This window comes from Trichogramma pretiosum, unplaced genomic scaffold, assembly GCF_000599845.2.
Source record: "Trichogramma pretiosum strain Unisexual culture from Peru unplaced genomic scaffold, Tpre_2.0 scaffold58, whole genome shotgun sequence".
NCBI classification, from domain to species: Eukaryota; Metazoa; Arthropoda; class Insecta; order Hymenoptera; family Trichogrammatidae; genus Trichogramma; species Trichogramma pretiosum.
Window position 1 is genome coordinate 846830 of NW_019641630.1, and position 16879 is coordinate 863708.

Below are 16879 nucleotides of genomic sequence, written 5' to 3' on the forward strand. Positions count from 1 at the left end.
AATCGAGTGGAGATTCTGAACATTACTTCAGACTCAACTTTTTATGATGATAATTCATCGCATAGTCCTTATAAGGACAATACACTATTGCATACAAATACAAATATTACAAATAATACTCTGAAAAAAGAAGATTGTTTCGAAATTATTATGGGAAAAGACTGGATCCCGAATGGAGAAATCCATGAATCAAATAATAATATAACAGATATAAACAGTACAAAAAGTTTTGAAAATCACAGCAGTCAAGATATTACAAATTGTACAGTAAAAAAAAGCAACAAGGCAGAAAGGAAACAAAAATTAGAAATACGCCATGACTTAGATTATGATTCGCAAGACATGTTTGATGTATCTTCGGACAACAAAATCGAGCCATACAAAGAAATCAAAGATGTTCTCAAAGAAAAATTCCTCGCCTCGTTGAATCTGATTCGTACATCATTGATACCATCTGACACAAATAATACAGGTTCAGTCAGAGCACCAAGACGCCTGACTGTAAGTATTTTGGTAATAAATATTTTACCCGTTAATTTAAAATGATTATAAGTGTAACTAAACAAAACTTTTTTTCATTTCAGAGAATCAGAAAAGTCAAAAAAGTATTCGATCCATCAGATAATTTTATAGTGAAAAAGAAAAGAAGCAAACAGCCAAAAACAATGCCAACAAAGCCAAAAAAGCCAAAAACGATGCCAACAAAGCCAAATGCTACAATTCCCCAAGAAAACAGAGAAACTGTTACCCATTCTCAAAACAAAGAAACTTCAAAAGATAAATATTTTCATTGCTGCAGTAGTGATAAACCAGATTCATTAGTGGCGTGCAAAGATTGTACAACTAAAGGTAAAAATAATTAAAACTTACTTGACATTCAAGTATATATTTTTCAACTAAAATTTTTGTTTATTTTCAGTACATTTATCATGTGCACTACCATCTAAGAAAACGAGCAAGAAAGCCCTTATTGATTGGCGTTGTGAAAGGTGCAAGATGTGTGAAGTATGTCATGATACTGTTGAATCTGTAAGTAAAATCATTTCTCATGTGACAACTTTCATACAGATATAATAATGACAAAATTCACCATTCTAATATACAATGTTTGTTAACAGGGAACTATGGTAAGTTGCTATCAATGTGACCGTGCATCTCACATTAAATGCCTATCAGATAAAAAAACCCAGAAAGCATCTAAATGGGAATGTCAAGATTGTCAAACTAAGCGCAAATCACCATCACTTGAAAAAGTTTCAAAGAGTTCCGATTCAACGGATGCATCTGAGGTAACCAACCCTTTGAAGGCAGAAATCAAAGAAACTGCAAACAGCCCAAAAATATCAGAGGTGATCCATTACAAAAGAGATCCTAAGATACATAGATTCGAGATACTTTTTTGGAACCAAATCCCCGCGAATAACGGGGTTTGCCTGTATTAACTTAATTTTAATGTATATAATTGTACATTTGATCTTCCATTATTTCGTCGATTTGTAAGGATGAAAGTATTTAATAATATTATACAACAATTGTATTTTTTATATTATATTAAGAATCAACAATTGTTTTTTAATGATTAAAAATTTTACACTTTGTAACATGCAATGACTTTTTACTATCCAACCCCCACCGAGAAACTAAATCTTTATTCGGTTCAAGTGACATTCACTAAAATTTAAACTATTTAAAAGTCGATATCCTTATATGTATTTTTTCTTTTAAAATCAAAATTGAAATATCAAAGTTATGAGAAAATGGAAATTTCCCATACAAGGGTCGTAAGCAATCGTTTTTTGGCCGCACATGCGCATTGGTTCCGAAGTCGAGCGCAGCCAAGGACCCAACTACTATATTTGGCGCAAGTCACGATTTCATTTAGCGCCGTGCCACGTTGCACCGGTATATGCCTAAACTTTTCTCACGAGCGCCGAAAGTAAGAGCACAATGCATAATAATGTACATATACTTGCTGCTTACATAGCACCGCGCGCGTTATGGCTCGAGTTCAGATTCGTGGTTCGCTTTTTACCACAAAACGGACCCACAAAATGCGGCGACTACGTCTGCAGGAAAACAGATTGTATAGGCCCTAGCGGTAGGTCTGCGAATTCGTAGCACTAAGTGCTATACGCACGCGGATCGTCGAGCGAGCTTGCATCGTAAATTCGAACGATGAAACTGCCGAATTATTTCACCAAAGCTAAATTAAGTTACCGATGTATTTATTTATAAATCATCCTAACAATATTGGAAACAATTTAATATTCCAATTTTGCAACAATTTCTTTGAAGACTTTTGGGATCTTTTAAAACTAATAATTTAAAAATCTTCCAACAGATATTTTTGAGTACACACTAAAATATTAAGTAAATAGATTCTATCTATGTTAAGATGATAGTTTGTCACTGATTGAGTCTTTATCTAGCTAGGCATAAGAGCACCTAGCGTCCTTTGGTATACATCGACATGGTCATAATGTAAGAAATGTCCACGATTGTATGCTGATTTTCAAACTTATGCCAATGGAAGGGATGAAATTTTGAAACTCATAGAATGCATAAAAAATAATGGCATAAGGGCCACTAACAGATGTAAAAATCTAGACTCTACGAAAGTTGTACAATATTTCGAGTTAAACATTTTTCACATCTTTAAAAAAAGTTTCGCTCCCACGCGAAAAACTCGTGAAACAATACAGAGGGCAGTAATTAGTAGTAGGCGAAATCTGGAAACACACCACAAGGACATTATAAAAACATGTAACGATAGTTGACATTACTTGAGATTCAATCATTTAGGCATACTTTTTATAAAAATTGTAGAAAAACATATTTACAAATATCCATACATATTTTACAATTGTCGATCATTGTTTCTTCTCGCAATTATCGTTTGCGTAATAGTTTCTACCTTTGTGTATTTTCTTTTGGTGTTTCTTCAAATTGATTTGATCCCCAAATTTCTTCTCACAGAAGTTGCATGCGTAATCTTTCCGACCTTCGTGGACTGTCTTTTTGTGCTTAATTAAATTTCCTTTTTCTCCGAATTTTCGCTCGCAATCATTGCATATGTGGTCTTTGCAACTTTCGTGAACTGTTCTTTGGTGTCTTATCAAATTGCCTGGAAACCCAAATTTCTTCTCGCACTTGTCACAAGCGTAATCCTTACGATCTTCATGTACTATTCTTTGGTGCTTCAACAAATCCGATTTAGTGCCATATTTTTTTTCGCATTTATCGCACGCAAAATTTTTACGACGATCGTGCACTGTCCTTTGATAAACGAGCAAATTATGCTTTTGTCCAAATTTCTTCTCACACCTGTCGCATGCGAAATCTTTCCGACATTCATGGACCGTTCTTTGGTGCTTCAACAAATCCGATTTCGTGCCAAATTTCTTCTCGCACTTGTCGCATCCAAAATCTCCACGACCTTCGTGTACTGTCTTTTGATGATCGGGTAAATGCTGTTTACGACCAAATTTGTTTTCGCATTTATCGCAAGCAAAATCGTTACCTTCGTGTACTGCTCTGTTGTGTATAAATAAGCTCGATTTTCGTCCAAATTTCTGCTCGCACTTGTCACATGGGTAATCTTTGCGTCCCTCATGGACTGTCTTCTGGTGTAAGAGCAAAAGCCATTTATATCCGAATTTCTTCTCACAGTTATCACATGCGTAATCTTTGCGACCTTCGTGGACTGTCCTTTGGTGCTTCAACAAATCTGATTTACCACCAAATTTCTTTTCGCACCAGTCGCATGTGTAGTCTTTGCGACCTTCATGAACTATTTTTTGATGGAAAAGCAAATGATGTTTATGTCCAAATTTTTTCTTGCACCAGTCGCATGCGTAATCTTTGCGACCTTCGTGTACTGTCTTTCGGTCGCTCCATCGCTCGGGCAGATAGAGTTTTAGTGGGTATTCCCTCACCGACGCAAATCGGTTGAGGGTGAGTCCCACACACGGGGAGGTTCGGGGTCGACTTCAACTCCAACCTCCTTACGGTGCGTAACGCATTTCTCTATCTATAAAAAAAAAAAAAAAAAAAAAAATGTAAGAGCAAAGTCGATTTCATTCCAAATTTCTTTTCGCATATCTCGCAAGCATAATCTTTGTGACCCTCATGGACTCTCAATATGTGATGGAGCAAACCTGATTTATTTTGAAATTTCTTCCCACAATCATTGCATAAGTTATCTTTGAATACTCTGAAGGCAAAATCTTTCCGACCCTCATGAACTGTCTTTTGGTGTTTTGTTAAATTGCTTAAAACCCCAAACTTTTTCTAGCATTTGTCACATCCATAATCTTTGCAACCTTTGTGTACGGTCTTTAGATGGATGCGCAAATATGATTTTTGTACAAATATCTCCTCGCACTTTTTGCATGCGAAATCTTTCGGACCCTCGTGGACTGTCTTTATGTGCAAGAGCAAACTATTTTTAGTATCAAATCTTCTCTCGCACATTTCACATGAGTAATTTTTTAATACTTCGTGGAATATCTTATTGTGGTTGAGTACATTTGATTTATTTTCAAATTTTCTCTCACATTTGTTGCATGAGTTATGTTCGCGATCTTTGTGGACTAATTTTTGATGCGTAATCAAACTCGACTTTTTCACGAATTTTTTCTCGCAATTTTCACATGCAAATTCTTTGTGGCTTTTGTGCATTGATATTTGATGTCTGCTCAAATGACTTCTGAACTCGAATTTCATTTCGCACTTGTCGCATGCAAAATCTTTGGGACCCTCGTGGACTGTCTTTATGTGCGTAAGCAAACTCTGTTTATTTCCGAATCTCTTTGCACACATTTCACATAAGTAATTTTTTAATACTTCATGGAATATTTTTTTGTGACTTATTAAATTTGATTTATTTTCAAATTTCCTCCCGTATCTGTTGCATGAGTAATCTTCGCGATCTTTGTGGACTAATTTTTGATGCCTAATCAAACTCGACTTCTTCACGAATATTTTCTCGCAATTTTCACATGCAAAATCTTTGTGGCTTTTGTGCATTGATATTTGGTGTCTACTCAAATGACTTCTGAACTCGAATTTTATTTCGCAATTGTCGCATGCAAAATTTTTTTGTTTATTGTGAATTGTGTCTCGGTCTTTATCATACTTGATTCTACTGTAAATGCCTCCTGACAAATATCACAAATATGTTTTTTTTCGTTTGAAAGAACAATGTCATGTACTCTTGCATTATCTCTTGAGATAACTTTGTCGAATTTCTTCTCATTTTTATCCATTTTGGTGCCTAAATTAAATGAATGATCAGTTTATTTAAGATAAATAATATTTATCTTTTGGTATTATGGCTTGTTTCGTCGAGAAAGACATTACTTAGACTAATCTAAACATGATCATCGTATCGAGCGATAATGTTACAACTAAGTTGCCGATTCATCTGTTCATACATTACTTATAACATTTGAAACAATCTACAATACGAACTTGACGACGATTTCTTCGAAGAATTATTTTGACCTTTTAGGATACATGCACTTCAAAAAAATCCAGTTACATAGATTAAACGCAAAGATCCTTGCGCAAGCAATTCCAAGATCTTCAATATAAGGATTTTGGATTGACAAAGGTGCTAAGAAACGGATAAAATGATTCAGAAACCTTTTACTGATTTTGATGAGATGAAGAAAACGTTTTTTTGTTTTTAAATAAAATTATTAATTGGTGTTTTTGGTAAACACTTGTTTTTTATTATAGATCACTGCTTCCTTAGAAGGAATAATCAATCTTGCACTAGTGCATGTATGATAAATTCAGCATATAATTGCATACGCGAGGTTTATCAAAAATCCAGTAGCCAACCAAAAGTTTGCCCTTTTCGCGACTCCAAATAGGAAGTGAAAAAAAATTTAAGCTGGTAGCTGTACGAAGAGCTAAAAAGTAGTCAAGAAATTTTGGGTAGTAATAATTCGTAGTAAACGACATTTGGCTCAAAAATAAAACATCACAGTAACAGAGAACAATGTCATAATAAACAATGACAAATGAAATCAAGTAAGTCTTAATCATTTTGGCACAATTTTCATTGAAATTTTAGAAAAACATATCTACATTTTTCCATACATATTTACAATTGTCAACTATCATTTGTTCTCGCAATTGTGTCATGCGTCGTCTTTACAACCTTAAAGACTGTTATTTGGTATTTGGGCAAATGAAATTTTTGTCTAAACTTTTTCTTGCATTTTTATACGACCTTCGAATACTGCCTTTTTGTGCTTAATTTAATTTAATTTCTCTCCGAATTTTCGCTCAAATTCATCGCATGTGAAATTTCTCCGATCTTTGCAGACTGTCCATTGGTGCTTCAACAAATCTGATTTACACCCAAATTTCATCTCGCATTTGTTGCATACAAATCCTTGGCGACACTCGTGGATTTTCTTTAGATGGAAGAGCAAATTTCCTTTTCGTCCAAACTTTTTTCCGCGCTTTTCACATACGTAATCTTTGTGACCTTCGTGAACTGTCTTTTGGTAAGAGAGCAAATGATGTTTTGGTCCAAATTTTTTTTCACACTCGACACGTGCGTAATCTTTTCGACCGTCGTGTATATCACTTTGATTTATCCCCGTATTTTCGTTCACAAGTTATCGCATGAGAAATCTTTGCTACCTTTGTGAACTGTTCTTTTGTGTTTTTTCAAATTACTTTGATCCCCGAATTGCCTCTCACAAATGTCACATGCAAAATCTTTCCGACCTTCGTGTACTGTTCTTTGGTGCTTCAACAAATCTGATTTGCATCCAGATTTCTTCTCGCATTTGTCGCATGCATAATCTCGGCAACCTTCATGAACTATCTTTTGGTGTTTGATCAAGTGTTCTTTTCGTGTGTATTTCCTCTCGCACTTATCGCATACGAAATCCTTGCGCCTTTCGTGTACTTCCTTTTGATGGTTGAGCAAATGCACTTTGTATCCAAATTTTTTCTCGCATTTGTCACAGGCGAAATCTTTCCGACCTTCGTGTACTGTCTTTTGATGTCTGAGCAAATTTGGTTGTTTTCCAAATTTGTTTCCGCATTCGTCACATGCGTAATCTTTGCGACCCTCGTGGACTGTTCTTTGGTGGGAGAGCAAAAGACATTTATGTCCAAATTTCTTCTCACATCTGTCACATGAGAAATCTTTCCTACCCTCATGGACTGTCTTTTGGTGTTTGGTCAAAGTGCCTCGTTCCCCAAATTTCTTCTCGCATTTGTCGCATCCGTAATCTTTGCGACGTTCATGGACTGTTTTTATGTGTCTGTTCAAAGTACTTTGTTTCGCAAATTTCATCATGCATTTGTCACATGTGAAATCTTTGCAACGCTCATGGACTGTCTTTATGTGCCTGAGCAAACTTCGTTTATTTTCAAATCTCATCGCGCACTTTTCACATAAGTAATCTTTGAAAACTTCATGGAATATTTTTTTGTGACTTATTAATTTTGATTTATTTTCAAATTTCCTCCCGTATCTGTTGCATGAGAAATCTTTGCTGTAATTGTGTACTAATATTTGGTGTCTACTTAAATGACTTTGGAACTCAAATTTTTTGTCCCACTTGTCGCATATGATATCTTTGCGACGCTCATGGACTGTCTTTATGTGCAAGAGCAAATCCCGTTTATTTCTAAATCTCTTAGCACACTTTTCACATAAGTAATCTTTCAAAACTTCGTGAAATATTTTGTTGTGCTTGAGTAAAGTTAATTTATTTTCAAATTTCCTCTCACATTTGTTGCATGAGTAATCTTGGCGATTTTTGTGGATTAATTTTTGATGCGTAGTCAAACTCGATTTTTTCACAAATTTCTTCTCGCAATTGTCACATGCAAAATCTTTCTGGCCTTTGTGTATTAATATTTGGTGTCTACTCAAAAGACTTCGGAACTCAAATTTTTGGTCGCACTTGTCGCATGCAAAATCTTTTTTTTCATTATGAGTTTCGTCTCGATGAGTTATCATGCTTGATTCTAGTGTGAATGCCTCCTGACGAAAATCACAAACGTTTTTTTCGTCGTTTGAAACAATAATATCATGTTTATTCAAGTTATCTTCAGAGACAACTTTTCCAGATTTTTTCTCACTTTCATCCATTTCGGTGCTCAAATTGAATGATTGAGTACCATTACAAAAGACAACATACAAACTAATTTATTTTCACAAGAAACATCAACAATTTTAAGAGGGACTAAATCAAACTCGTTTATGATGATATTGTTTACAATTAAGTTACCGATGTATCTGTTTATACATTATTCTAACAATATTTGAAAAAATTTGATATTTCAATTTTGCAACAATTTCTTTCAAGACTTTTTGGATCCCTTAAAACTAAATAATTTAAAAATCTTCCGACAGACATTGTTGAGTACACACAAAAAATATCAAGTAAATAGATCCTTATCTATGAGCATAATAAAAATTGTAATATTCATTCCAAAATTTGCCGTCCTCAATCCATGGCGTGATTGTCATGATCCTTATAACCTTCTATTGCCGCACACATATTCGATACTATAAAAAATTGAAAAATAATCTTATAAATTATTGAAATAAGTAAATAAATTAAAATAATAATAGGTACTTCAGACAGATTTTTCTAAAATTGAAACCCAAATTTCGATTTGGTAAAGTTGATAATCATATCTATATTTATTTTGAAAATATTCGGAGTATATTTTAAAATAAACAAAAGCAGTGTATAAACAAATATCATTTATTTTCTCTAGTTTGCAGAAAATTACAGATCAAAAATTTTGAAATCGTTAAAAGCTAAAAACATCATTAAAAATATTCGGTGAAAATACTATGAAAATCATTTTATAAGATCTCCTTTTTTACGTATTTTTTCTAGGTGTAATTCATACTCGCGAGCTTTCAGACGTAGAGCGGCTATACTATTTGTGCGACGATCGTCATCCGGCATCAACAAAGGTGTCGATGAAAAGGGTAGTTGATTGATGAGTGAATTGGAGGAAGATTCGAAATTCAGAAAGGACGTGGAAGGCGTTATAGGAGTCGGCGAAACCGGAATGACGGTTTTAACATCGTTGGAAAATATCGGCGCCGATGGACTGCGCTCCGTTTTCGAATGCTCAGCCTGCTGCGTGATGTTGGTCAAGAGATTCTGATACGAAGGAACCGAATTACAACTCAAAGGCGCGTTCGACACTCCTTGCAGCAGAATCGATTGTTGCTGGTGGTAAAGTTGATTCGGATAACTGCTCGATACCATCGTGTGCGTCGTACTGATATTGGAGCATCTGAACGACTCGAAAGGCTTGCGTATGTGGACGCTGTTTAGGCGATTGAAGGGGTTCGGTAACGAGGAAACGCTCTGACCTATCGACGCCGAGTTGGAGGAAGATAAATAAGGATTGAATGGATGGCCGGTGGGACCGACTTTTTCCTGCTTTCGCCATTTAGCTCGTCTATTTTGAAACCAGACCTGAAATCATCAATAATAGCAATGATAATAATCATTAAATTTGTATCATGGTTTCGTTATGTAATAATTTCAAATATATTACGATTAAACCGATTTTTTGTAGAAAATAGTATATTACTGGCCTAGGCCGCGAAAAACAAAAAAAATCTCAGATGCCTCGGTCGATGAACGCGTGCTCTGGGGCTTCCTTTTTTCGCTACGCCTGTATACTATTTTTCGTACTCAGCGGCCCGAAATTTGCTTTCGGTGCGATGGTATCAAAACATTTTTTTTCGGATTCAGTCATATATCAGAACATTTCAAATTTTAAAATTCTATACAAATTGTTCAGAAATCTTCGAAACCCATCCTTGCATAGAAACTTAGTGATATTTTCAAAGACCGGTGAAATGTATACCTCAAAGATACGAGAAAAAATTGTACACTCATTTCATTATACTATGCTCCTACTGAAATTTCAAAATGCTAGAAACATTTTCACGCATTCATTGCTTGATTTTTAAGATTTTTCGTTCTGTAACATATTCCCTAACGAACACATTGAATCTTTTTGTGAAACATAATATTTTTAATTTATTCATAGGAAGGATCATAAATTTTATTTCAATGGAATGATGTAATATAAAACGAACAGAGCAGGAAAAATAAATTTATTTTTTTTTTAAAATGATTCATTGAACCATAGATCATAAATATTTATTTAAATCAAATATTGCTTGAATACGATTTTTAAAGTTGTTAAAACCAAGTCATTTGTTAGTTAAACACGACTGAAATGAACTTCATTATTTAACTAATGAATGATTTACCGTAGCGATGAATCGTTACCGTTATTTTTGAGGGACTTTACCATATACCTGAGATTTTATGAATTTGTAAAGCAATTTTTTATTTATTGAAAGGGAAAATAAAATTACGAAAAATTCATACTCAAATGTATGATGTCGATGCAGCATTGGATATCGATAAATATACCATCATATTTTGAAAAATTCTCAATACACAAAATGCTTTCCCGAGAATCTTCGTTTCTTGGAATTGTTATATCCTGTTTACAACCAGTCTTTCTGTACGCTGCATTCTCATACTTTTTCTCCTCCTTTTTATGCCGACAAACGAGTCAAGTTAATACAAAAAAAAGACTCTTTTGATTGTCGTTTTTTTAATAATAGTGTACCGCAAGTTTGTATTTTCAATGTTTATTTAAAACTTTTGCGTAATTATTTCAAGTCAAGACAAGAGTTCGGTAAAGAATTCATGACATTCGAATAAAATCGTAAAATAATGAAGAGATAATGTAGCTTCTAAATTGATGTTACACGAAAATTGAAAAATATCATCATATTTAAATGTTAAGTTAGACACGCTACTGGTTGCCATTTAAAAGTATTCCGATAATGAATTTTGAGTTTTGAGAGTATGCATAGTACGAGGATCTAATGATTGAAAACGGTCAAATGATAATTATTTTCATTTTTCATTTACCTCATGCAGAAATAAGTTAAACAAATTAACAATTAAGAAAGATAGATAACAAATTGAGGTAAAAAAAGATAATAATTTATCTGTAATAATAAACAATTTTTAATTAATTTTTTCTTAATAAATCAAATTAATTCTGAACCTCACAAATAAAAAATCAAAAAAATATTTTTATAATAATTTTTAATTCAAGTTATTTTGCGATAATTGGGAGAAAATGTAAACACAGTATAGTGAGGAATACTCGTGCGAATAAAATACGTGATAATAATAACAATAATATACAGGCTAGCATAGGCAGAGCCCCTAATTTGCTCTGCTTACGTTTTCTGTCGAGAGCCGAATAATTTTATATCTAAGATATATTTGTAAAATTCAATGTGGTATTTTGCTATTCGATTCAATCGAATACGATTGTAAATGAAACTAATTGTAAGAATAAGTATATTTAAATGTATCTAATTTTGCATCTTATTTCGTTAATAATTAATATCTATCTAAGAATGTGATAATCTCGAAACAATCAACTGCACAAAACAAGTCATGAATCAGCCTTAAAATGGGGTCTGTCAAAAAAAGCTTGGCAAATATAGTGAACTCTACAGTCACGGAAAATATCAACCTTGATTCAAACGTAATTGAGTAAACAATTAGACTGGCCCACAAAAAAGCTCTATGTCGAGGACTCTAATCGCGATACCTATATTCGCGTCCTAAAAAAGTACAGTGAGCTCTTTTTTTTTTTTAAATACGGTATGCACAGATAATTAGATTCACACCTGCACAGCTTGAGTAATTGGTATTCTTAATTCATTCAGTGTAAGTATATTAATGCTTTTTTTACCGGATGATGTAGTGAAAAAAAATCTGAAAAGAAATTATATCTTACCTGAATTCTTGCCTCGGTTAAACCAATTTTCATAGCTAATTCTTCTCTGAAAATATTCATGAAAAATAAATACGATTTCACGAAACGCAATAATTAATAAAATATTGTCATTTATATCAGAAATTACGTGAGTGCATCTAAATTTTAACTAATGGGACATACCTGTGTTAAAATACCTTTGCGACACGATTCTGATAAATTTTAAGATTTCCAGAAAAAGACCCACTTCCAATGTAGGCATCTTTTTTTTTGACAATGTGAGACTTACTGTACAAACCTCAGCCGAAAACTCTCATCAGAATCGAGGGGTAAAGGTGCAATTTTCAATTCTGGGATACAATTAAAATTTATTTATTACATTCTCAAAATTTATTTTATTTATACTAACAATTTTTCAATGGACAGTAACGATTGATTTTTTTAACACAGTTTTGGCCCCTTACGAGGATTTCATTAAGCGAAAGAATAGTCCTTGAAAGGATGATATAATTTACGAAAAATTTAAAACTACATTTATTTCACCGTATATAAATAGCTCAAATAAAAATCTGTGTTACTACCTTTTATTTGTTAATCAGAAATTCAGTACCCGTTGTTAGTAATAATTATAGATATACAACTTTAGCATAAGGTTTTTAATTACTTTAAAAATATAATATTATTTTTATTGTTTAGAAGCAGATAATAGCACATGTAAAATCGTAAGTATACTCAAAAAGGTTTGTTGGGCCAACAATGTTTGTATTTAACGGCTCAGGACTCATAAATTATGTGCGCCTGTACGCACAGACAGTAATATACGAGTTGTATTCACTAACAAATAAATAATCTCTATAAAAAAAAGCATAAAAAAATGTAATGATGTTATAGTGTAACTTTTGATTTCTTTCTTTGCTTTCTTCAGTTAATTTAATTAGCAATCGTGAAATTAAAAAACTCGTAATCCTGCTTAGAGTATATTATATATATTTCTAGAAGACCGCAGACAAAATAAAAGGAACACGGCTCCGCACAGCCTACACACTCGATTCTTCGCTCACCAAAATATAGCTTTCGATTATGTGGAATCGTCCATTCAGTATATTAAGTTTGAATTTAGTATGAATTGTTGATAAAATTATTTTTATTAGTTTATGAACCTTATTTTTATGTATAATATAATTAGAACAATATTTATGAATTATAATTTCTGAGTTTTTTATTGCAATTGTTAAATGTTTTTACGAGTCTTTTTCCGCTTCGTTTATTATTTATAATTAGAAATTGAAAATGTTCAAAGATGATTTTTATTAGAAATGGATAATACAAGGACAAAGCTAACAAATTATTTTTTTAGAATTACGATTAGTTCATTCCTTACTTAAATATTCATTATTAATTTTTGTTGTTGTCAGATAGTCTAAATATATAAATATAATTGTATTTAAAATGCTACATGAACTCATCTATTGTAAGGAAGATTATGAGAATATTTTGAAAATAAATCAACTACGTGTAAGAGTGCTGTACTTCAAAATAATATTGTAATTGATTTTAATTTATAATTTTTTTCAATAATTATATTATTGTAATAATAAGTATTTGTAATTTTATGGTTTTCATAATTTATGATTACTGTGAGCACTATAAATATAAAAATTAAAAAACGTTTACTTATCCTGACAACGACCTGTGACTATTCGATTGAAAGAACATGAATGAAATACATTTTTTGTTACTTCCGAAAATTATGAGTCTGACTGTACGAGAATCAATGTTAGACAAATGGAATGAAAGAACTATAGTAACAGTAGAAGGCTAATTTACAGACTGGCGTCCGGCTCACTCACACTCAGGCGCGCGCGTTCCCGCTTACACTGATATATGAATTATGATGAAATCTCCGGAACTCTTTAAAAATCGAGAAAAAAAATCTCAAGGATTTTTTATGTGCTCACCAATAAAATAAATATTTAGGTATGGAAAGTAATAAAAAAAAAATACTAAGTCACTTTTCGAACCAATTAATTCAACAAATAAATTTCGTTTTGTTAGTTGTGTATTAGTTGTGTAATTTCAAAACGTGAATTAAAAAAATATCATCATGCATTAAGATAAACACTTTTTACCGTAAAAAAAAATTCACCTTCCGAGTGTAGGTGTCATAAAAGATGTACTTTTCAAAGACGAGGAGTTTACATCGCTAATACTTCTGCACTGGCTTATCGTCAATCATTCAAGACTTTATAATAAAAAACGTACGAAGTCACAAACACGAAAAGCAAAAGTCCTCGTGAAGGTCGACTAAGAGTCGGTGGAGGCACCGAAATCCCGCTGGATTATTTGAAACCAAACTAGATTTTCAGGTCGATTTTAAATAATCCAGCGTGATTTTTTACTTAGATTTCCAATTTCCAAATATGTAAAATTCAGCTGATCGGCTTCCAATTCAATTTTTTCAATCAGTATAACACTAAAACAATAAGACTTTCGGGTGTGAGTTAAAATCTAACGTAGGATAAGAAATTTAAAAAATCTCATCTATCAGGTCAATTAGTTCAGATTTTAGAGCTAGTATAAAACTTATTTTGAATCTGTCTCATCCGAGAAGATTTTCTTTTTTCTAAAGAATGTACTAATTCAATAAATACCACGAAGTAAATCATTTCGACATAGTAGCAGTATTAGTGAAATTCAATTATAGCATGCAGTTTTACTTTAAAGAGGTAAGCTGTAGATCTACAAATCATGTTAGCAAAGCAATCAATCAATAGATTTGTGCTTTTAGAAACTTAACAATTTCTGCTACCCCAATATATTTTCAATGCCATTCCAGGAAAAAAGTTTTCCGCTTTCAAAAATTTCAACTGGATAATTTGTAGAAAAAGTTCGGACGTTAGTCACATATGTCTCACCTTGTGAAAACATCTGGATAATGTGTGCGAGCAAACGATTTTTCAAGCTCTTCTAACTGAAAGCTCGAAAAAGTTGTCCGGTATCTTCTCTGCTTTCTCTTGGGAGCGAACTCATCGATGTCCGTTTCCGTCGCAGGACTCGCTATGGCGTTACTCAGATGAGTGTCTTCGTGTGCAATCTGCACCTCGTCAACGGAAATTCCCATCGACTGCGCCGAGGAAAATTGTTGTTCGGATATTAAAATGTTTTGATTCGATTGTTTGTAGTTGGAATATTTTTCATAGATTGGACGTTGCGATTTGGTGCTCTTCTTATTATCATCAGCATCTGAATGTGTTTTTGCCTCACTGCTCAAGGCCGGATCATCTGCAAAGGAAATCAGTTCTTGAATTTTTACTTTTAAACGAATCGAATAGATTTGAAAAAATGATGAACATCAGAAAAACATCTTATTCTGAATGATAGCGGCTTTTTTATGTAAAATATGAAAGGTTATCGTCTTAGTTTTTTAGAAAATAGACAATAAGACTTTCGATGGGTCATGGTGGAATGAATCACCGAAGATATAAAATGATCGTTTATACTGGGATGATAGTTTTATTTCAAGGAAATGCAACACTTAGTCGAGAAACTTTATTAGAATTTAAAAATATCTACTTGACAATGTTTTAAGAAACGGTTTGGTAAATATATTCTAGACCCGGCACAATGTTGCCCTTTTAAGAGGAAAAGCTAGAAGTATTCCGACGCGCAAGCTCGAATGTGAGTGATTTTGGCGCCTCTTCGGATTGAAACCAAGTCAGGTTGTAGAGCAACAGACTCGAACTCAAAATTATTGTCTTTTCTGTTTTTCTCGCGAACTCCTCGGCGAATCCTTTCTTGTTAGTCAAATTCGAATCGGCGCATCTTCTGAGCCAGTCATTTTTTGATTGTAATACTTGTCAGCTAAATTCACCGATATTACCTAACTAATCCCAGGCATCGATATGCAACGTCTGCTGAATTTCGTTGTCGATCTTAAAAAACGAATCTAATGAGGCAATGTACCTACTCTCGCTTATAATGCATAGAGGTGTCAATCCGCCTTTGATGGCTAAGTTTCAATTTGCTATCGGTGAGACAAGCCAAATCTGTCTCGTAATTTGAAAAGGTCACTGACTATAGTATTTCTTTCAGGAAAACTGCGTGTAGGCACACGATAGTGGTTCGTTGCGACGCAGCACTGGTTTTTGCCGTGTTTATCAATCTAGGCCATCCTTGTACGAGCCACAAAATTAATAATGATTGATCTTTCGTTTATACTCTGGTCTCCAAACTTATCAACCACGGACTAAAAGAGAAGATCTCAGAAGCACGTCTCAGAGATTAGCAAGTCGGCCCTTCTAATTTTTCATCAAACGATAAATTTCGCTCTTCTTCGACCTCCCAACTGTTTTTTTTCTCACAAGCCAGTTCATTCACATTTCTATTCGGATCTCCAAATGAAACGTCAGATACTTGAACTTGATAATAATCGTCTGACGTAGATCGTTCTGCGTACTCACATACATCCTCATACGGCCCTTTGAATTTAGAATTTATTCATAACGTATTCACAAACTGTGATACGCAAGGTTCCCGACGGAAATAACTTTTCAGATTAATTTTTATCAAGTTTCGTCAAATTCTAAAAAGTATTAAAAATACATACACTGGAGTGAAGGTTGATGAAGGTTTGTAAAATTTCAAAAAATTAATATGAATTTATAAGAGTTTATTGCGATTAAATTTTCATGGCAGCGAAATTAAAAACTTGAACTTTGATAAATTGATAGAAAACTTTTATAAAAATTATTTATTCATAAAATGGGATTCTAGAAATTATTTAGTAATTTGAAAAAAGAGATTGAATTCACATATTGATCAAGTTCAAGTTTACTATTTTTTTATCAACTTTTGTCAAATACATTCTATAAATTATAATTTTATAAGTATAATTTTAATGAGTGAACTCGAAAAGTAAATTTTTTTCAATTTTTTTTCTCAATCTATTCATTTATTTTTTTTTTTCATTTTAATTGTTATGTATGAAAAATTATGAAAAATATTTTCTTACTGGTAGAAATATCAGTTATGAGACTCTATTATTAAC

The 16879-nt window shown here is 33.0% G+C and overlaps 2 protein-coding genes across 2 annotated transcripts in view; one reads left to right on the plus strand and one right to left on the minus strand.

Annotated features, from left to right (window-relative positions):
* The first annotated feature begins 28 nt into the window (after positions 1-28).
* Positions 29-1442, plus strand: LOC106654544 (PHD finger protein 10-like). Its single transcript, XM_023459214.1, has 4 exons — positions 29-501; positions 585-849; positions 920-1029; positions 1119-1442. Exons 1-4 carry the CDS (start codon positions 151-153, stop codon positions 1440-1442), a joined length of 1050 nt encoding a protein of 349 aa, XP_023314982.1. The 5' UTR covers positions 29-150.
* Positions 1443-8849: 7407 nt separating this feature from the next.
* LOC106658203 overlaps positions 8850-16879 on the minus strand; it is a 53023-nt gene continuing 44993 nt past the window's right edge. Inside the window, exons 16-18 of the mRNA XM_023459215.1 lie at positions 14748-15114; positions 11854-11899; positions 8850-9482 (exon numbers count right to left, since the gene is read on the minus strand). Of these exons, the coding sequence (XP_023314983.1) occupies positions 8850-9482; positions 11854-11899; positions 14748-15114 (1046 nt within the window). The remainder of the gene's footprint in view (positions 9483-11853; positions 11900-14747; positions 15115-16879) is intronic.